The sequence below is a fragment of the Sinocyclocheilus anshuiensis genome, unplaced genomic scaffold (genome assembly GCF_001515605.1).
Source record: "Sinocyclocheilus anshuiensis isolate Anshui unplaced genomic scaffold, SAMN03320099.WGS_v1.1 scaffold648, whole genome shotgun sequence".
In the NCBI taxonomy this organism is placed as follows: Eukaryota; Metazoa; Chordata; class Actinopteri; order Cypriniformes; family Cyprinidae; genus Sinocyclocheilus; species Sinocyclocheilus anshuiensis.
Window position 1 is genome coordinate 408803 of NW_015557156.1, and position 21895 is coordinate 430697.

Sequence of the window (21895 nt, forward strand, 5' to 3'; positions counted from 1 at the left end):
CCCGGGCTGGTCCTCCAGGAATTCTGGCTCTGTTGGATGAGGAGTGCTGGTTCCCGAAAGCCACAGACAAATCCTTTGTGGAGAAAGTTGTTCAGGAATTGAGCAGCAACTCAAAATTCCAGAAACCCAAGAAGCTCAAAGATGATGCTGACTTCTGTATCATTCACTACGCTGGCAAAGTAAGAGCCATTATGGGTCTTAAACATTATTTGAACAAGATTAGTTTCTCATATGTTTGTAAAGTAATTGATACTGTGGATGTTTGTACCATGAAGTCATACTGGATAAGCAATGTTGCATCACAATGTTATAGTGTTCAGTATAAAAATAAATTAACACTTACAGTCATGGCCAAAAGTTTTGGCAGTGACAAATTTTGTTTTGCAAAGTTTGCTGCTTCAGTATTTGTAGATTATTTTTCCACATGTTTCTATGGTATATTGAAAAACAATGATAAGCATATCATAAGTTTTAAAGGCTTTTATTGGCAAAAATATATAATGAGTCAATATTTACAGTGTTGACCTTTGTTCTTCATAACCTCTGCAATTCGCTCTGGCATGCTGGATATTAGCTTCTGGGCCAAATCCTGACTGATGGCAATCCATTCTTGCCTTAGTTCTCGGAGTTGATCACAATTTGTGGGCTTCTGCTTGTCCACTCGCCTTTTGAGGACTGACCACAGGTTCTCTATGGGACTGAGATCCGGGGAGTTGCCTGGCTACGGATCCAAAATTTCAGTGTAATCTTCGAGCCACTTCTTTATCACTCTTGCTTTGTGACATGGTGCTCCATCATGCTGGAAAGTGCACGGATCATCACCAAATTGCTCATGGATCGTTGTAAGAAGCCACTCTTGCAGGACGTTTTGATACTGTTCTTTATTCATGGCAGTGCTTTTGGGCAGAATTATGAGAGGGCCCACTCCCTTGTTTGAAAAGCAACCCCACACATGGATGGTCTCGGGATGCTTCACTGTTGGCACGTCACAGGACTCATGGTAGCGTTCACCTTTTCTTCTCCGAACAAACGTTTTTCCAGATGTCCCAAACAGTCGGAAGGGAGCTTCATCAGAGAAAATAACTTTGCACCAGTCTTCTGCTGTCCAATCCTTGTACTTCCTGCAGAATTTCAGTCTGTCCTTGACGTTTTTCTTTGAGAGAAGTGGCTTCTTTGCTGCCCTTCTTGACTCCAGGCCGTTGTCCAAAAGTCTTGGCCTCACTGTGCGTGCAGATGCTCTCACACCAACCTGCTACCATTCCTGAGCAAGCTCTGCACTGGTGGTGACAGGATTCCGTAGCTGACTCCTCCGGAGGAGACGTCCTGGCGCTTGCTCTCTGGGACGTCCTGAAGACTTCACTGCAGTCGAACCTCTCTCCTTGAAGTTCTTGATGATCCGGTAAATGGTTCTTTCAGGTGCAATATTCTTTGTAGCAATTTCCTTGCATGTGAGGCCATTTTGATGCAAAGCGATGATGGCTGCACGTGTTTCTTTGGAGGTAACCATTGCTAATAAGAACACAATGATTGGAAGCGCTTCTTCCCTCTTTTTATAGCAATCAGTCTGCTCTTACAACCTAATTAGTATGATAGTGTTTTACCTGACTAGTACTCATTCACACTTTCACATGTGCTGCTGATATAAGTCAATTAATGTTAGCTGGTCATTTTGTGTCCGCATCAAAAAAACAGTGAACTTTGTTTTTTTTGGCCAATGAAACTTTTAGCAATTATTTAAAATGCATCTGATCACTCTACACAATAATCTAGAAACAATGTGAATGAACACCACAACAGCTTAAGCAGCAAACTTTGCAAAACACAATTTATGTCACTGCCAAAACTTTTGGCCATGACTGTACATGTTCTAGAACATTACATTTCTCTCACCTCCCCATATAAAACTAAAAACAAATGGGGCTTAAGAGGAAATACCTTATTGGATGTTATTTTTTTAAAAGTGTATGTGTCTGTCTGGTCTTGTACAGGTCGATTACAAGGCAAATGAATGGCTAATGAAAAACATGGACCCTCTGAATGACAATGTGGCTACTCTACTCAACCAATCATCGGACAAGTTTGTGTCTGAGCTCTGGAAGGATGGTATGACACTTTGGGTAGATTATTAGCCAGTAGATTGATTTAATGGTTGGTATTAATTGTATAATTGGAGTATGATTTCATATATAATTGGTATATAATTTGAGTATGATTTCGGATGTCACTAATGTCTAACAAGCTTTGACGACAATCCACCTGCTACATTGAGCTTTTGTTTGTCAGGCTTTTAGGTCATCTTGGAGAAAAGTGAGTCTGGCTCTGCCAGTGTGTAATATGCAGGTGGTCTGCTAATGTTCACCCTGGACACTAAAAGACTCCACAGATAAACATGAAAAGTTGTCTTAACTCTTATATTGGTTTCCTGCATAATGGGTGTTGTTTTTCATTGTTTTCATCAGTGGACAGAATTGTGGGATTGGACAAAGTGGCCGGAATGGCTGAATCCTTGCATGGAGCCGTCAAGACTCGTAAAGGAATGTTCCGGACCGTAGGACAACTGTACAAGGAGCAGCTGACAAATCTGATGACCACTCTCAGAAACACCAACCCTAACTTTGTCAGATGCATCATCCCCAATCATGAGAAGAAGGTATGAAGAGAAAAATCTTCAAAACGTTTGTACAGCCTGATGGCTCATGTTTCTTTTGAGGCCTCTAACAATTTAAGTCATTGCTTTTCACCTCTAGGCTGGTAAATTGGCACACCATCTGGTTCTAGATCAACTAAGGTGTAATGGAGTTCTAGAAGGAATTCGGATCTGTAGACAAGGGTTTCCAAACCGCATTGTCTTCCAGGAGTTCAGACAAAGGTATTTGGATTTTCATGAATGCTAAGTATTTGAACTGCTTATATATCATGTAGCAGGAAATAGAATTGCTTCGGTTTGACTATTTAGTATCTATAGACTTCTTAAATATTTTATTGGACAATTCCGGTTTTAATGCAAGTAGAAAACTTTTTTTTTTTATGAAGTATGCTCACTTCAGGGACTTGTTTAGTAAGATTTTTACCTGTAAAGATTTTAGATTCATGCGTTAATTAAAAAAATCTTGAATTTTAACTGCTGTATTTTTGTTTGCTTGTTTTTAATTTTGTGTTTATATATTATTCCAACTCTGTTTTTGCCATGAAGATAGCCTTGGATGCTGAAATGTCAAAAAAGAAAAACTACTACTGTATAGACTACTGAAACTAAGATAGTCTCTAATTTATTCTCCCCTAATATAATTTTAGATATGAGATCCTCACTCCAAATGCCATCCCCAAGGGCTTTATGGATGGAAAGCAGGCCTGTGTCCGCATGGTAAGAGTTAATGCACACCGTTATGAAACTCCTCAGCTTTGACAATTGATAATTTTTGTTGAAAATTTAAGTTGTTGATCGCATTTATAATTTTGTTTCTCTCTCTCTCTCTCTCTCTCTCTCTCTCTCTCTCTCTCTCTCTCAGATCAAAGCCCTGGAGCTGGATTCTAACTTGTACCGTATAGGTCAGAGTAAAGTGTTCTTCAGGGCTGGAGTTCTTGCCCACCTGGAAGAGGAGAGAGATCTGAAGATCACTGATGTCATTATCACTTTCCAAGCCTGGTGTAGAGGCTATGTTGCTAGGAGGTAGATATTTTTAAATATTTAATTTTGTAAAGATCTCTTTTCCATCACACTACAGCTAGGAGAGACTGAAGTGTTAATGACTTTAGCTGCTTGTTTTTAGGGATGCACCAATATTAAAATTCTGGCCGATACCGATAAGCTGCCAACTTTATAAGTGATTTTGAAATGTCTTGGACAACAGATGTCTGTAAGGTGTTAATTGAACAGGACTGTTTGACAATGACAAATTCAAGCTGAAGAAGATTGAGGAGGAAATTATGGTTCTTGATGACCAAAACACCAAACTTAACAAGGTCTAACAAACGTGTTATGCTTTTATATTCACTATATGATAATGGCTCCTGACAATTAATTCAATGCTACACGCAACAAATGCTGTATTAGTATTTCACTACAACTAAAATTGTTACCCAAAAATGAGTTTAACTACAGCTGAGATGAGTGACTTTTCTTAAAAAAAAGAACCATTTCTCGATTTCCATAAAGTCAGCCATTACTCCAACCCACCTGCAGGGACTGCATGAGGTGTCCATTTATCTGCTGCAAAAACTATTTTGTGCTTGTCCTGATAGTTGTGTGTTGGCATCTGTGCTTGCAGGAGAAAAAGCAGCTGGAGGAGAGAATGTCTGAGTTCACCACTAACCTGGCTGAAGAGGAAGAGAAATCCAAGAGTTTGCAGAAACTCAAGAACAAACATGAAGCCATGATTACCGACCTGGAGGGTAAGCGTTTTCAGGACCTTGAAATAATTTTTTTAAACATTTTTTTTTTCTCTCTAAAGTCAGCCCAAGAATGCTGATTGGGGGAAAAAAAAACTCTATTTGCAGCAACAAAGAGTTATGTTGCAGTCAGGGATGCGGGAAGTAGGGGTGCTGGGGGGGCTGCAGCACCCCCTGTTTTCACATGGTTGCAAATGCAACGCCAAGTTTGTTCATTTAAATTTATTCAGTTTTAGCATTTAATAATGTATTTGTAATGATCTCTGACATGTAAATTGTAAGTGAGCTATAATAAACCCATGTTTATCTTTATTAACATGATTAATTTTACTTGTGATGTTTTCTGTATGGGATGATTAGCCTAATCCTCATGAACACATTACGCTAGCGCGTGGTATCAGACATGAACTGTACAGAATGCGAACAAGATTAACTTTAATACAAGGAGATAGTGGCGCAAAAGCGAATATCAGATTTTTTAAAATGCCCATCCCAGCAAAAACTTTCCAAAATCGGCATTCAAACAACACCAGCCCCAGCACCGACGTAAGTGAACCAACCCCCCTTCACCCAACACGGACACACACAGCACCCCCAACCGAAAACATTTTCCCGCGCCCCTGGTTGCAGTGTTCTCTTTTCTCCATCTCAGTTTTTGCTTTTTTTTCAGTCTTTGACATGTTAAATGTCCACTCTTAGATCGTTTAAGGAAGGAAGAGAAGCAGAGGCAAGAGTTGGAGAAGAGTAGACGGAAGTTGGAGGGTGACTCTACAGAGCTGCATGATCAGATTGCAGAGCTGCAGGCTCAGATCGCAGAGCTCCGTGCTCAACTGGCCAAGAAAGAGGAAGAGCTCCAGGCTGCACTAGCAAGGCGAGTAAAACTTGTAACAAAAAAACCTATCAGAGGTTACTGGAGGATTTAACTTCCATTTCATCTGTCTATCACTTCCATATTTGTCATTTAGGCCTAACACTATCCCGAACACGTTTTTCATTTCTTGGTACATTTTTGTTATTTTTTTCCCCCCACTGTAGGATTGAGGAGGAAGCTGCACTTAAGAATGCTGCCCAGAAGAACATTCGTGAGTTGGAGGCCCAGATCTCAGAGCTGCAGGAAGATCTGGAGCTGGAGAAAGCTGCTCGTGCTAAAGCTGAGAAACACCGCAGGGACCTGGGAGAAGAACTGGAGGCTCTAAAGACAGAACTTGAGGACACACTGGACTCTACTGCAGCTCAGCAGGAACTCAGGTCAGCCATGAGGAAAACTGACTGGGCTAGTGAAGACCTGACTTGAGATATTTTGCTTCATCAAATAATCTGTACTTTTGTGTTTAACTTATGACTGGTAATTACAGTTGGATTATCTGTGATTGAAATTGTGCAAGGGTAGCATGTCATTCTTATGGGAAAATGAAGGTACTACTGCGCTGTCCTATATCAGCTTCAAGATTCTTCTCTTCCTATCTGAAGGGCAAAGAGAGAGACTGACGTGGCTCAGCTGAAGAAGACTCTGGAAGATGAGGCTCGTTCACATGAACAGATGCTAGTTGAAGTGCGACAGAAACACAACCAGGCCTTTGAGGAGCTCAATGAACAGCTTGAGCAGGCCAAAAGGGTGAGATCACGTGCTTCTCCTAAACCATCGAGGCTGTTAATGATGCTGCTTTGAAAATTAGAAATGGCAGTTTTTTTTTTTAAAGCGATTTTTAAAAAGGTGGCACTATAATTAAAATGTAGCAATGTTGCATATTGTATGTATTAAGCACTCTTAGCCCTTTTTAGAAAAAGATGACAACTGTGTTTTTTTCATATTTGACCAGTTTATTTTAAGGTGGTGTTTCCCTGAGAAGTCTGGATTTTCTTTACATCCACAAAAGCAAACTCTGCAGAAAAATGTTGACTAACTTTCACTGTTGGATCCCTCAGAGTAAAGCATCTGTGGACAAAGCTAAACAGGCTCTGGAGAGTGAACGCAATGAACTTCAGATCGAACTTCAGTCATTGTCACAAGGCAAAAATGAATCCGAGCACCGCAGAAAGAAAGCAGAATCGCAGCTTCAGGAGCTACAGGTCAAACATGGAGAGAGTGAGCGACAGAAACAGGAACTGGCGGATAAAGTGTCAAAAATGCAGGTATTGAAACTAAAAGGATCTTGTAGAGATTTTTACATTTTGATACACTTGGATAATTGCAAATTTTTTTGTGCCTAGTTGAAAATCTTATAATTTTGTGTCAATGTTTAGGTGGAGCTCGAATCTATACAGGGCACCCTGAGCAAGGTGGAGAGCAAATCCATCAAAGCTGCAAAAGATTGTTCTACTGTTGAATCTCAACTTAAAGACACACAGGTACAATTTGGTCATGCACTATTGTGCACAATTCACACACCCTTTTGTCACTGAAGGTTGCTGAGTGACTGTTGGTCAGAAGTGTTATTAGTCCTGCTTGCCCTAACATGAATGGTGAACTTTCACAGATGTGTTTTACCAGTGTTGCTGATAAAAATAAAACTTTATTCCATTTTTCAAAAGTTAGTTTATATATTTTCTCTGTGGATAGGCGTTATTGGAGGAGGAGACCAGGCAGAAGCTTGAGCTCTCCACTCGTATTCGGCAACTGGAGGATGAGCAGAACAACCTGAAAGAGATGCTGGAGGAGGAAGAGGAGAGCAAGAAAAATGTTGAAAAGCAGCTGCACACGGCTCAAGCTCAGGTGTGTGCACCCCTGAGTCTGTGGACCCATTCTTCTAGATGATGCTAATCTAGAAGCAGTTTGTGTTTGAAAGAACTGTTCTTATTGTTTTTGCTTTTGTTTCTCAGTTCGCAGACATGAAGAAAAAGGTTGAGCAAGAGGCCCAGAGCCTGGAAAGCATGGAGGACGGGAAAAAGAAATTGCAGAGGGAGGTGGAAAGCATCATGCAGCAGTTGGAGGAGAGGAATGCTGGCTACGATAAACTGGAGAAGACCAAGACACGTCTGCAGCGGGAGCTAGATGATGTCCTGGTAGACCAGTCTCACCTGCGGCAAACCGTTCAGGAGCTGGAACGTAAACAGAAGAAGTTTGACCAGGTAGAGAACTGTTAATGGAAAAAATTGTGTATATTTTGAATGCTACTTCTCTGGGGTTTTTTCTACAAAGTTTAAAAAATAATTTATCATTCAATCACCTTAAGTGATAAAATACCTCAATCTGTGCAGATCCTGGCAGAGGAGAAGAACATCTCTCAGAAGTATGCAGAGGAGAGGGATCGTGCTGAGGCAGAGGCCCGTGAGAAAGAGACCAGAGCCCTGACTCTGACTCGAGAGTTGGAGGCCATTACTGACTTGAAGGACGAACTGGAGAGGGTCAACAAGCAGCTCAAAACTGAGATGGAGGACCTGATGTCATCCAAAGATGATGCTGGCAAGAGTGTATGCGAAACTTAAGCATTACATGTATTTTAAGACAACAGCTCTGTTCCAAAACCTAATAAGCTGCCAACCTAGACAGCAATTATCCTTACAACATGCTAACTGTTTTGGAACCGAGCTAATATTGTCTACATGCCATTGCCAAAACATCTATTAATTTCTAAAGATGTAATTAATTCATTAAGGATTTTGTAAGTGAATTTGATCAGTTGTGAAGTCATTAATAGAAAATGTACAATCTCTGAAGGTCTTGCTCATTGTGGTAAAGCAGAATGCTTTTGGCATGTGGTAAGATTTCATTAGGATCAATTGATTAAAAAAATATGACTATCCAGTGTGATTTGGCAGTTATGGTGCAGTTTGCTAAAAGTGGTGGTCATGATTTATACTTACCCCTTATCTTAGTTGTGCACAATCTTTCATTCTTTTCTTTTAAGGTGCATGAACTTGAGCGGGCCAAGCGAGGAATGGAACAGCAGTTAGTGGAAATGAAGACGCAGCTGGAAGAGCTGGAGGATGAACTGCAGCTCACAGAAGATGCCAAAAATGTACAATCTCTGAAGGTCTTGCTCATTGTGGTAAAGCAGAATGCTTTTGGCATGTGGTAAGATTTCATTAGGATCAACTGATTAAAAAAATGACTATCCAGTGTGATTTGGCAGTCATGGTGCAGTTTGCTAAAAGTGGTGGTCATGATTTATACTTACCCCTTATCTTAGTTGTGCACAATCTTTCATTCTTTTCTTTTAAGGTGCATGAACTTGAGCGGGCCAAGCGAGGAATGGAACAGCAGTTAGTGGAAATGAAGACGCAGCTGGAAGAGCTGGAGGATGAACTGCAGCTCACAGAAGATGCCAAACTGCGCCTGGAGGTCAACATGCAGGCCATTAAGGCCCAGTTTGAGAGAGACCTGCAGAGCAGAGATGAGCAGGGTGAGGAGAAACGGAAGCAGCTAGTCAAACAGGTATGTGCTAGCCTGCCTGACTTCTCCAGAGCAATGTTAATCCATGAGATGATGATGCATGTTGGGAAACTGGGAGATAATGCACAACTACTCATATTATGCTTGAATATGTCAGGTGCGTGAGATTGAGATGGAGCTTGAGGATGAGAGGAAACAACGGGCTCAGGCCGTATCTGTGCGCAAGAAGCTTGAGCTGGATCTGTCGGAGTTGGCTGCTCAGATCGACAATGCCAACAAGGCTCGAGATGAGGCCCTCAGACAGCTCAAGAAACTACAGGTATTCACATATACACATTCTACATGAGCATGCATCACTTTTGTATTAAAGTGGTGGGGACATTTTCTGGTTTCAAGAACCAGAAATCAGATCTGTACTTTTGCATTTAGAATAAAATGACAATTGGAGCACATGCAATATGGTTTCAATATGGTATCCATGTCATTTCCTCTCTTGGTTTGCAGGCCCAGATGAAAGATCAGATGAGAGAGTTTGAGGATCTACGCCTATCCAGAGACGAGGCTCTTAACCAGGCCAAAGAAAACGAGCGCAAGATCAAGAGCATGGAGGCTGAGATCATGCAGCTGCATGAGGTTTGTCTTGTTTGATCAGAATTGTGCTGCAACTAGGGTCAACTTGATTGTTTGTTAGTTTAGAAGAATAAAGCCATTTTTAAAAGAATACGGATGTGGTAAACGTTTCCTATTTTTGTCTCTGTAGGATCTGGCTGCTGCTGATCGAGCAAAGAGACAAATTCAACAAGAACGAGATGAGCTGCAGGATGAGATCAATAGCCAGAATGCCAAGAAGTGAGTTACCTGTTGTTATTGTGATGTATTGTTTGGTAGGGTATCCTGCATCAGACAGTAGGCGCGTTTCCATTACAGATTTGCGCAAAACTTTGGCGATATTTTATAAATGTCGATAAAAAAGTATTGCGAAATGACGACGTTTCCATTAACCAATGTTATGCGACTAAAACGTAACCTTTTGCCTCTCGCGATAAGTCATGGCAACGGATTTTAGTGGGATTTTGACGGATTTTGGCTATTATTTATCAAAGGAGGCTTATGCGTGTATCTTCAGAAGCAGCAAAGAGAGCCGCTTCAGAAACATGCGTGGCGCGGCTGGAATAAACCATAGCCTGTATAAAAACATAAACACAAGCATTGAGTGGCCGCAATCAGCTTCAGTGACCGTAATGGGAGTTTTTGCGAAATTGACGCGTTTCCATTAGGCGTATTTTCAATTCGCAATTTGAAGGGTAATGGAAACGCGCCTAGTTAGTCCAAGAAAATCGAAGTGTATTAGGTATCTTACTGGGTTCAATGGTTTAAATAGTGTATTCTTTTTCTCCATCAGCTCGCTGAGCAGCGACGAGAAGAGGAGACTGGAGGCACGTATTGCTCAGCTTGAGGAGGAACTTGAGGAAGAACATCTCAATGTGGAACTGGTCAATGATCGACTGAAGAAAGCTACACTGCAGGTAGAGTACCGAGAGCTTCATGAGATGACGGCTGAGATTGGGAACACTTCAAACAGAACAGGAACCGTGTTCATCGTGACTCTGTTGCTTTATTCTGGTTCAACGTCAGGCTGAGCAGGTTACAGTGGAGGTGACTGCAGAGCGGGGTAACAGTCAGCGTCTAGAGGGTTTGCGCGCTCAGCTGGACCGCCAGAACAAGGACCTAAAGCAGAAGCTTCAGGATTTGGAGGCAACTGTGAAGAGCAAGTACAAGTCCACCATCACTGCCTTGGAAGCCAAGATCCCACAGCTCGAAGAGCAGTTGGATGTTGAGATGAAGTGAGTGATGTTAGAGATGGTTTGTGTTATATACAGCATAATTACACCTCAAATCCCCCAGTAACCTTTCAGTTGTCAGCTTGGGTTGTAAGGTCTTTATTATTAGTATCTTAACATGATGCAGCTTTCCTCAGTGATTTACTATGTCTCTAAAAACCAAACTTCATTTACTTCCTGTCAGGGAGAGGCAGCAGTCCACAAAACAGGTGCGGCGTATGGAGAAGAAGCTCAAAGAGATCTTACTGCAGGTTGATGATGAGAGACGCAATGCTGAGCAATACAAAAATGAGGTAGGCTGTGCAATCAATTTATAATACAGTAAGCTTGTTCAAACCACTGCAAAGCCAAGGCAGAGTCTTAATTTGATCTTTGTATGTTCTCAATCAAAGGTGATTTGGTCCACTTGTACCAGTACAGCTAATTTAAATTTAAATTAAAAGGCCTGTTTTGTTGTTGTGACTATTAAATAGGAACATTATTACTAGTTAAAGTTTTACTCTTGATGGTGGACATCTAAAAAAAAAAAAAAGTAAGTATCAGTATTTTTAATTCCATTCATAATGAAATCTTCCTCTTGGTCAGACTGAGAAGCTGAACACTCGTATGAAGCAGTTGAAGAGACAGCTAGAAGAGACTGAGGAGGAAGCGGCTCGAGCTAACTCCTCCCGCAGGAAGCTGCAGAGAGAGCTGGAAGATGCCACAGAATCTGCTAGTCTTATGAACCGAGAGGTCAGCACCCTAAAGAACAAACTCCGGTGCGTACTCTGCTATTTTGTGATAGACATATCATCATTCCTGACAATTACTGACAAAAGTCTGAAACTTTTCAGCAAATTTGTATGCTACATATTTAGTGTTATGTTTATCTTCTCTAGGCGTGGAGATTTCACTGTAAATGTACGTCGTACAGCTGGACGCTCGGGTGTGGATAGTGATGAGGAGAACGATCTGAAGAGTGAGGGGTCAGAGCCAACTCCGGAGTAAATTTCAGCATATCAAAGCTGAGCCTATGGGTGTTACAGATGAGGATCTATTATTTGCCACCAAGTTTGTCTGGTTTAAATGAAATTTGTATGCTTTGAGGGCAACTGTATCCTTAATGGGGTTTTCGCTGCAATTTTCAGTGTTTTAAAGCAGATTTTGAGCCAAACAATTATTCGAGTCACGAGCATAACTTTGCGTCAAAGATAAAAAAAAATAATAATAATAAAAAATAATGGCAAAGAAAAATCTTTCATCTTGCCACTTATCAAACTTTCTTTCCAGTGAAACTGAAACCGTTTATTTGCCGTAATCTGTTTTACACTGTTGATGACTGCCTTACGATGCATTTGAATAAATATTGGCTATTTATATTTTACATCAGAGACAAAGTATTTATCCATTTTCAAAGTAAATTAAATGTTGGGAAATTTTTTGTAATTGATATTGGAAAGAAGTTTCCTTATGCAATAATAGTATCTAATCCAGGATTTTGCAGGAATATTACTGATCAGCCAAAGAGATTATTCTTAGTTTTGTTTCAAGAGCACTTCAGCACCAATTAAGCCTTTTTCCTAATAGTTTCACTGGCACCTTTCCACCTCTTCTACTCCTGTTTTAAAATTAAGACTATGCCTTAATCGCGTCAAATATTGTTAATGTATTTGAGAGTTCTCAGGATTTGTACACCACATATTACTGCAAACTAAGTTGTTTTTTTTTGGTTCCTTGATGTTTTGAAGTTAACACTTTAGGTGGAGGGGTTGCTTGTGTAAGCTGTCTCTGTGATAAATTTACTGTATTTTAAATTAGCTTCTGAGTTAGGCTCTTGGTGGGTTTTTCATCAGTCAATGACCAATGCCAGTAATAAAGTCCAGTCTCTATTAATATGTCTTGGAGGACAATTTTAAGCGTCTCTCCCCTGAGCATGTTTAACCTGCACCGCTGGAATAATCGAGATAAAACCGGTTCTTGCCCGTTGTGCAGACCGCGCAAAGAATACGCATGAGTTACGCAAACAACGTACAACTTTCTCGCGCAAGCGTAACTCCAAACTATGTGCTGTGCTCACGGTCTCCGAGCAGGAATGTGTTATTGACAACTGTTGTGTAACGTACGCCTGCTGTTTCACCTCTACTTCAATAAACATTGATTGCTTGAAACGAAAATACGCAATCTTTTAGAGATACCGGAAAACGGAACAACTGTGTGTAAGGTAAAGTTTATGGTTTATGATGGATTGAGAGGTGACTTAGCTTTACCGGCTAACTGACAGAAATCAGCTGACGTGTGTTGCGCCACCTTATTTCCAATATTTTCCCGTGTGTTTATTGTCAGCTTTGTATTTTACGAAGAAAACTGTATAGGAGCAGTTGGTAAGTTAGCCGCTGCAGGATATTTGAAACGAAGTATGCTGGGCTATAGAAATTAGCATTAGCTTTTACTAAGATGTGCTTTAATGGTTTATTTTTATTTGACAATTCTGTAATTTGCTGCACATTTCTACATGCTTATGTCATATTTTATTAATTAAATGGTGGTTTCTGTTTCTAAATTTGTCGGCGCTGTGTGTGTACTGTTGACAGCTGTGTGTAAAGTGACAGAAAGAGCGAGAATCATGATGAAGATCAGTTCTCATTCACTCTTCCTCTTCGGTCCTTAACAGACAGGTAAACATCAAATGTAACTTAAATCTGTCAGACACACTCTGATTTTCCCCCCAAAGCTTTAATACACGATTATTTTTTTCTTGATTGTGTGCTTGGTTGTGTGTGATGGTAGCAGTGGGTTGGGTATTAAATTAATTTCTCCCTCATGCAGTCTGGAATCAAAGCTTTGACGTCTAAAACACATCACAACGGCCACAGAAGAGGTAAAAGGGAGGGAGTTGAGCTCTTCCTCTGTAGAAACTTCATCATCCTCTCCATCTGCAATGGAGATTGCCCTGGTGAGTTGGTGCTAAGGCTGTGTGCTTTAATGTAGAGCTGTTCTACTGAAGTTAAATGTGAAATGCTGAATAACCAAAAGATGGATATAATAGAATAGCCTGACATTAAACAACTTAACCTGATCGGCTATTAAAAAGTCTATTGAAATAACCTTAAAGTTGATTCAGCAGGCCAGTCAGGTTAAGTAGTTCAATGTCATGCTATTCTAATATATTCTGCAATGCCGATTGACTGCAAAACATTAATATCAGCTTAAATGTGTGAATTTTTTTGAATTTCAGTCTATCACTAGCAGAGAAAAGCAATCATATTTCATTTTTTTCATGTCTTATTTATAATAGAAGTCTGAGGGAGTGTGAAAATGTTTTGACGACACTGTTTTGCCCAGCACAAATCCATTTTTATGTGTAAAAGGCATATGAAGATCCGAAAATCATTGTTTTTCTTTGTTGTGCAACCCGGCTGAACCTATGTTGGAATAATAGGATATATGCATCCAATCAATGTATGACCCACTTTTACTGTGTCACATCCACACAAGCACACGCTCATGCACATATACATATGCCTTCTCCAACTGCATGACTCACGGTGTGCTGAAAGCACTTGATCTGGAACACAAACGAAACAGGGACTGAAACCACGGATGTGCGATAAGGAGTGCGGAAAACCAGCGCTGAGATCGGCAAGCATGGAAGCTTGTGGATTAAGCCGTTGAATCTCTTGTTGTTGGGTGGGAGGGGGTTAAAGAGAGATTTGTGGGCATTGTGTTTGAGAGGAGAGAGATGGGGGCTTACTCTGTCATGTGCTCAGTTAGTTGTGGGGGAGTTCTCTCCACTGGATTCACCACCGACACCCTAGCCTGAATAAATGTTTTATTTATTGAGGATGACGATGACGATCAATGGCACAAAACATGCCTAAACAGCGCACGTGAGAGAGAGAGAGAGACTGCCTGAATAACTGAGCGTTAAAAGTAACAGTAAAGCCTGTATATCGTATAGATAGTAAAAAATCTGTTTCAAATAAATTCTGTTTTTAACTTTCAAAGAATCCTGAAAAAAAAATTATCACAGTTTCCACAAAAATAGTTAAAACCATTATAATAATATTGATAGTTAAATGAAATGTTTATAAGAAATTAAGCATCAAATAAGCATATTAGATTGATTGTATGACACTGAAGGCTGGAATAGTGATGCTGAAAATTCAGCTTTGCCCACAGGAATTAATTACATTTTAAAATATATTAACACAGAAAATAGTTATTTTAAACTGTAATATTATTTCATAATATTACCTAATTGGTGTATTTTACTGTACTGTAGTGTATCATATTTATTTTCTTAATAAATGTTCCTTGCCTTGTGCAAAATATATTATATTCTTAAAGAAAATGTTTGTTGGCATAAGCTTTTTTTTATATAAATATATATATTTCTACATCTAATGTGACTTCTGAGGATGTACCCGAAAGATAATATGAACTTATAATATCATATCCTTTCATGTTTCCGCTTTTCATTATCTAGTCAAATGCTCACAGATCAAATTAAGTCCCACCCAACATCATTTTCATCTGAATTTTCGGTTTCAAACTTGACTGTCACATTACAGAAATTAAATTCTGAACGTTGTTTTGTATTTTCTAAAAATCTGTTTTTAAACACGCCTGGCACATTTATGTGTGCACTCCATACTGTGTGTCAATTTTTTAAGTCATGGGTTTGTCAGTAGATTAAAGTCTTTTTAAAGTCAGTTGCATCATTTTAATTCTTATTTTTTCTCTCTCCAATTTTAGAAGCATGGCTTGAGTGGGTTCTTTCGAGGAGCGGTTCCTCGTTCTCTGAGGAGAACCCTCATGGCGGCCATGGCCTGGACTGTGTACGAGCAGCTGATGGCACGCATGGGACTGAAGTCCTAAAGACACCCGACGCACTTTATGTGTGGACTTCATTCTGTTTGTGTCCGTTACAGGAGTGTGTGCTTTTCAGACGACGGTGAAAAGATGGCGTTCTATTATCCTTGAAGGCTTGATCAAAACAAAAGCAGCTAGTGTTGGCTGAGGTACCGGTAATCGTAGGGTTGTCTTTGTGTGTTAGTGTTTTCAGGTGCAGTGAGTCGTTACCCCGTGACACCTCTGACAGTGACATTCCTAAATTGCCACATTGTGAGTTTGTATGCCTTGTTGACGCCTGCATATTGAGACAGGGGTCCGCACTGAAGAATACCAATGAGAGACTGCTGAATCATGTGCTGTCAGCTCACAAGAAAACACTACTTTCACAGGAAGAAAATCCCCCCTTTGACAACTAACCTTTGAATACCACATGTCTCAGTGTCATTGAAAAGTGCCCACCTTTGCAGTGTTCTCAGAAACCCACGAGTCCGTGGACTCCAATGTCTGAGATAGTTCTTAAGTATGGTCCTCTGAGTTAAATCCTTTTTAGTCAAGGATGAGGCTTAGTGGGTGTTTAAGACTGGTCTTACAAAGACATGTTAACATATTACTCCAGCGCTCCGACAATCAGAACGAATTACTCCAGGGCTGAGAAACTGAACTGACAACACATGACTGTCTCACCAACATACTCCATTCTGACTATAATTGCGCGTCTCTATGTGATGATTGTGCTGTTCTACTGATTTCCTGTGCTGTGTGACTGGACGGGTTTATCCGTGCATTCCAATACACTGGGTTTTTTATTTTCTTTGAACGCTCGCTCCTGGGCACAGACAAAGCCAGGATTTGGATTGAATGAGACTTTGTAAGACCTGGAGAAACATTGGGAGAACCAGGGGAGAACAAGTGTTATAGTTCCTGAGAAAACAATATTTGACGTGGAATGTATCGGTGAGAATTTACAATACTTCATGTATCGTATTTGCAAATGTGTTGTCGGATCATTTTGACTGACGTTTTGTCGTGTTGACGTTGTGTGTAAAACCACTGTAAGACGCCAAAGTGTGGTGCTCAGTGTGAACACAACAGTGTAATGTTAATTCTACATGACCCATAGGGGGAATTTTAGGAAGTCTGCCAAAAACATGTCTGGGTGGTTGTTCACCCTTAAAATTCGTAGATAAAATAAAGCTTATGAGAACTATTAGGATTTTTGGCATTGTGACATTATTTTCATTCCAGTTAGGTAGCCAGTTCATTCCACCACGGTAGTCTTTGTCGTACTGCCTGTAATGTTTTTTTAAATCAGCAAATTACCGTAATTTGTACTATAAAATCTTTAATAATGGGAGAAAAATTCAAATAAAATTCAGGGATGCATTACAATAATGTGAATTTAGGCTAAATATGCTTAATTGTCTTGTAAATAATGTCACATTGCAAAAATCTTAATGGATCTGAAATAGATTTTGATTTATTTAAGCTAAATATAATTTCGGTGATAGTACTTTGCCATTTGCCTCTTCATATACTTTGAGGGTTTGTACTGTATGTGCACTGGTCAGTGTGGATCCCATAGGACTTAAATGTTTGGATTGTACTACAGGAATCATTATTACCATATACGTCAAATGACTTTGATCATTTAAATTTGATATACTCAAGTAATTATAATTTAATTTAGTTTGCTAAATTCAATTCCGTTAACAATTTGTTTTAAATTGCCTTGATTAAAATTAGATTGGCTTCTTCCTGACACAGCAAGATTATCTGCTGCAGAATGCAGTTGAATGCCCATAGTATGAAGTTGGGAAGACATGCAGAGCCAAGTGATACACTAGTTTTATATCAGTTAAGAGGGTACATAAGTTTCGGTCACACTGCACACTACATGCATATAGTTTGTGAAAGCACTTTAAATTCAGTGAAGTTGACTGCATTCAAACTGAATCTGAGTGGTGTGTGTTGGTCACATGTTGCTATGTAAGCCACTGTGCTTTGTGCTGTACTGTGGAGATACTCTTTTGCCTTCACACAATCAGTATCGTCTCTTCAGCATTTCTTATGGCCATTATTGTTGATGTTTTGTCTGTATGTGAGAATATTTGCACATGCAAATGTCGTGCCTATGTTAATATGTGAATAAATCTGCCCTGTTTTATAAATGGTTGTGAAGGGTTGTTTTGTGCAGCTGGTTTTGTAACCTACACTACATTTTTAGCATTTGTCATTGAGTTTTATCACACTAGTGAAGTGAAAATCATTGATCTTTTTTTTTTTTTTTTTTTTTTTTGTGAAAAACAAGATAATGGCATACTGTTAACATGGCACAAAATGGTCTTGCTTCTCTGTTGTTCTGTGCTCTGCTGGGTGCTGCTGATGGTATAAACCCTGACAGCTCAGAGTCCCCAGACATGCAGCCAGACAGTGTAAAAGGGGTCAGGTATGAGGACACCTAGGGGGACTGAAGCACTGCAGTGACACATGTCAAACAGGGAGCAGTAATTATAACACAGACTTCTGTCAGATTTTATTTACCTAACTGCAAAATGAGAAATGTACTCAAAAAAAAAAAAAAAAAAAGCTCAATCATACAGTAGTTATCAGAAACCAGCTCCTCAAGGAAATAATAATGATATCATAACAATGTCCAGCATAAACCAGAATGCAGACATTAGACTTGTACTGCTATTTGATGGATTTCACATGGTCAAAATGAACAATACATAAGACAATGCATGGAATTATGTAATAAGCTTTCTTATTTAAAATGCAATATTTCCAATTTTACAGTTTTTTTTTTTTTTTTCATTTTATTTATGTATGTGTTTGTTAACATTGCCTACTGGTACAGTGCTATTTTAGTTCAATTGAGATACTATTATATATTTTTTAATATTTTGAATTCTTTTTTATCTTCCATTTTAATTTTAGTATAAGTTTTAGTAAATCTTTTTTTTTTTTCATTTATTATTATTATTATTATTTAAATATGTATATGAAGTTTAAATAATTTTTGGGTTAGTTTTAGTATATCAAGCCACACTAAATTAATGTTGTTTGGCAATAAAATATCTTAAGTTTTTTCATTATATTTCAGTGAATGTTTGTTTTATTTAAAGTAACAACATTTTATGGTTTTAGTTTTACTTAACTATAATCTCTGATTTGACCAAAAGGGTCTGGCTGCAGCCTTGCACTTGCACTCTCAGACACTTGCGCTTCCGCTAGCGACGTCACTTGCAGTGTGCTGAAGTTCCTGGCAGCAGGAACCCATCTGGGAGGAACCAACCTGGACTTCCAGATGGAGCAGTACGTCTACAAGAGAAAGAGTGACGGTAAAAAAGTGCGGATTAGGGTGATATGGCTGCGACATGCCTTTTTGGGGCTTTATCAATCTTTGTAGGTTACTGTAACTTACAATGGTTTGTGAGGGAACTGCAGGTGGTTTGAGCGTTATCTAATAAATATATATATATCTATATCTATATCTATCTATCCATCTATCTATCTAATAAAGCCTGTGGTAATTTATGGGAAGAGTTACTTAAAGGGATAGTTCACCCAAAAATGTAATTAATTACTCCCCCTCATGTCGTTCCAAACCAGTAAGACCTTTGTTCCTGCAAGAATACTTTTTGTGTGCCAAGTAAAGCTTTTCTTCTGTTCACTTGAGAGTACCACGACGCATAGTATAAAATGAATAAAGTAATTTTTTTTCTTTGTACACAAAGTATTCTCTTAGCTTCATAACTGTTGAACCACTGATGTCACATGGACTATTTTAACAATGTCCTTAATACCTTTATGGGCCTTGACCGTGTCAATTGTGTTGCTGTCTGTGCAGGGTCAGAAAGCTCTCGGATTTCATCAAAAATATCTTTTTGTGTTCCGAAGATGAACAAAGGTCTTAAAGGTTTGCAATGACATGAGGGTGAGTAATTAATGACAGAAATTAAATTTTTAGGTGAACTATCCCTTTAAGGAAGTAGAATTAAAGTGAACTGAAAAATGAAATTCATATACTGTAACAACAATGACTGCATGATATAATTGTTCATATATCTATTAAAATACTGATATTCTGGTCTATAACTCCTCCCCGAACTTCCCTCTGCCCTGTATCTTGGTCTCTCATTGGCTGTAGGTCATCGCCGATGTAGTTTTCAGTCAGAAATCATTGCACACTGCGTGATTGTGAATTGCCGACAGCTCCAGATATTTAGCATGCCAAATATTTTGCGGGTGTTGGTGACGTGTCGGCGATTCCCTCAGATCGCGTCTTTGATAATTCACACTGCATGATTGTCACTCGCATGAACGAGCACCGATTTGCCTCCGCATTTGTCGGCGATTTCACAAAACCTGTCGGCGAGTGAAAAATCTGGCTAATATCGTGCAGTGTGAACTCGGCATTAGATGCGCATTAAATATCGCATGCGATTTATCGTGCAGCCCTAGTGTGGAATGACATGAGGGCGAGTAATTAATGACAGAAATGTAATTTTTGGGTGAACTTTCCCTTTAAAATCTCAGGGGTGCTTTAAGAAATATTTTGTCAAAGGGGTTTGGGAGAAAAGGTTTAGGAACCCCCACTATAACTGCTGACTCTTGCTTTTCTGCAGGAGTGTACATCATCAATCTAAAGAAGACTTGGGAGAAACTGCTGTTGGCTGCTCGTGCCATTGTTGCCATCGAGAATCCAGCTGATGTTTGCGTTATCTCCTCCAGAAACACTGGCCAGGTAATTAACACACTCCATGTCTAGTCATTGCCAGCAGCTTTTGTCTTAAATTCTCAAAATTAAAAATCCAAAGAGCTGTTTAACCAGGCACATTATTAAAACCTGGCACTGCTGTCGGTGTTTGGGTGTCGGAAGTGTGCTAGAGTGACTTGGCCGGGATTTCGCTAACACCATGAGGGTTTTGCCCCATGACTGGGGTTTGATAGTAACCTGAGCCACAATGCTTTCATTCTTTCACTTACACTGGATACGCTCTTTGTGAACTTGACTGGTGATTTTACTTATGTTAAACATCACTGTTCTTTCCTGTCAGAGAGCTGTGCTCAAGTTCGCCTCTGCCACTGGCGCGACCACCTTTGCTGGTCGTTTCACTCCCGGAACCTTCACCAATCAGATTCAGGCTGCTTTCAGGGAGCCCCGCCTCCTGATCGTGACAGATCCTCGCGCTGACCATCAGCCACTAACTGAAGCCTCTTACGTCAACATCCCAACCATTGCCCTCTGCAACACCGACTCCCCTCTGAGATACGTCGACATTGCCATTCCATGCAACAACAAGGTACGAATGAGAAACTAAACTCTTCATGCAAGTGGTGTTGGTTCTGTCTGGTTATAAGCTTTTAAATGTTGTGTTTTAGGGTCCCCACTCTGTGGGTTTGATGTGGTGGATGTTGGCCAGAGAAGTGCTGAGGATGAGGGGCACCATCTCCAGGGAGCACCCATGGGAGGTCATGCCGGATCTGTACTTCTACAGAGATCCTGAGGAGGTACGATGCAAAATATTCTTATACTGATTGCGTTTCTCATCCACGTAGGGCTGGGTGTTGGAACTAAAAAAATTATCACAATATGTTTCATATTGTTCGGTATCGATAATTAATTGAACATTTATTATAACCTTTCTTAAACAGAGCAGTAGAAAAAAAGGTTTAAATTTAACCACTGTATTTTTAATTTTCCCGATTTATTAATACAAACAAATAAAATTGAAACAAGTATCTCCTTTCTTTTATTTTATATGCAGATTAAATAAGTGTTAAGGAAACATTTGTCCTGTCTCCTGAGGCCACAGGAGGGCGCAATGAGCAAAATAATGCACCTCATTAAACGGTTTATTCAATGCAATGAAAATACCGGCTGTCTATAAAAAAGTACATAACGCCTAAACTAATATTTATAAATCAAATATGATTTCGTAAATTGCATAAACAATAGTGAACAAAACAGCATCATATGCATTTATGCATAACTTAATATAAATAGCCAAATTCCTTTTTTTTTTTAATTTACAGTCTCCTCATCGCAGACAGGCACGACACTCATTTCAGCATGTGTTTGTGTTCTGTTGGCTGTCTGCTTGTCACTCATAACACATGCCTTTAAATGAAAAAAGTGTGAAACTATCGTGCGATATATCTAACATTTTTTTTTCTATCGTTATCGATGATGGTGTACCGTCGATAAATATCGATACTGTTTTATTGCCCAGGCCTACATCCACGTATTCAGAATCAGTCCAAGAATTTCACAGATTTATAAATCCTGTTGTGGTAAAAATATGCATCTACCCGTTTACATCCAGACAAGATTAAGGTGTCACATAGGTCATATTAGACTGGCTCGTGTGCATTTATTGAACGGCGGAGAACCTCCAAGTTGTAGCACTAACATGTTTTTGGTCTGCCCAGTTTTTAGTGTCATGTGACGATTTGTTCAGGGCAAATTTTGAAGGACTTTTGTAAGATGGACTCA

General features: G+C 39.6%; 2 protein-coding genes and 1 long non-coding RNA gene across 3 annotated transcripts in view; all 3 read left to right on the plus strand.

The window, feature by feature from the left end:
* LOC107678158 (myosin-9-like) overlaps window positions 1-11764 on the plus strand; it is a 21705-nt gene extending 9941 nt beyond the window's left edge. Inside the window, exons 14-39 of the mRNA XM_016473340.1 lie at window positions 6-179; window positions 1989-2103; window positions 2460-2650; window positions 2748-2869; window positions 3295-3364; window positions 3510-3670; window positions 3771-3774; window positions 3904-3963; window positions 4269-4392; window positions 5089-5260; window positions 5425-5637; window positions 5860-6004; window positions 6316-6522; window positions 6634-6738; window positions 6950-7102; window positions 7210-7458; window positions 7588-7800; window positions 8552-8764; window positions 8880-9041; window positions 9227-9355; window positions 9483-9571; window positions 10125-10248; window positions 10358-10566; window positions 10748-10856; window positions 11149-11321; window positions 11442-11764. Of these exons, the coding sequence (XP_016328826.1) occupies window positions 6-179; window positions 1989-2103; window positions 2460-2650; window positions 2748-2869; window positions 3295-3364; window positions 3510-3670; window positions 3771-3774; window positions 3904-3963; window positions 4269-4392; window positions 5089-5260; window positions 5425-5637; window positions 5860-6004; window positions 6316-6522; window positions 6634-6738; window positions 6950-7102; window positions 7210-7458; window positions 7588-7800; window positions 8552-8764; window positions 8880-9041; window positions 9227-9355; window positions 9483-9571; window positions 10125-10248; window positions 10358-10566; window positions 10748-10856; window positions 11149-11321; window positions 11442-11550 (3795 nt within the window). The 3' untranslated portion in view covers window positions 11551-11764. The remainder of the gene's footprint in view (window positions 1-5; window positions 180-1988; window positions 2104-2459; window positions 2651-2747; window positions 2870-3294; window positions 3365-3509; window positions 3671-3770; window positions 3775-3903; window positions 3964-4268; window positions 4393-5088; window positions 5261-5424; window positions 5638-5859; window positions 6005-6315; window positions 6523-6633; window positions 6739-6949; window positions 7103-7209; window positions 7459-7587; window positions 7801-8551; window positions 8765-8879; window positions 9042-9226; window positions 9356-9482; window positions 9572-10124; window positions 10249-10357; window positions 10567-10747; window positions 10857-11148; window positions 11322-11441) is intronic.
* A 920-nt stretch (window positions 11765-12684) lies between these two features.
* On the plus strand, window positions 12685-13741 carry LOC107678179 (uncharacterized). The gene is made up of 3 exons (XR_001632919.1): window positions 12685-12763; window positions 13134-13217; window positions 13369-13741. It is a non-coding gene; the product is annotated as an uncharacterized LOC107678179 (long non-coding RNA).
* Window positions 13742-17723: 3982 nt separating this feature from the next.
* The window catches only part of LOC107678159 (40S ribosomal protein SA-like), a 4923-nt gene continuing 751 nt past the window's right edge, over window positions 17724-21895 (plus strand). Inside the window, exons 1-5 of the mRNA XM_016473341.1 lie at window positions 17724-17842; window positions 18631-18737; window positions 20025-20143; window positions 20457-20702; window positions 20782-20910. Coding sequence (XP_016328827.1) covers window positions 17724-17842; window positions 18631-18737; window positions 20025-20143; window positions 20457-20702; window positions 20782-20910 — 720 coding nt within the window. The remainder of the gene's footprint in view (window positions 17843-18630; window positions 18738-20024; window positions 20144-20456; window positions 20703-20781; window positions 20911-21895) is intronic.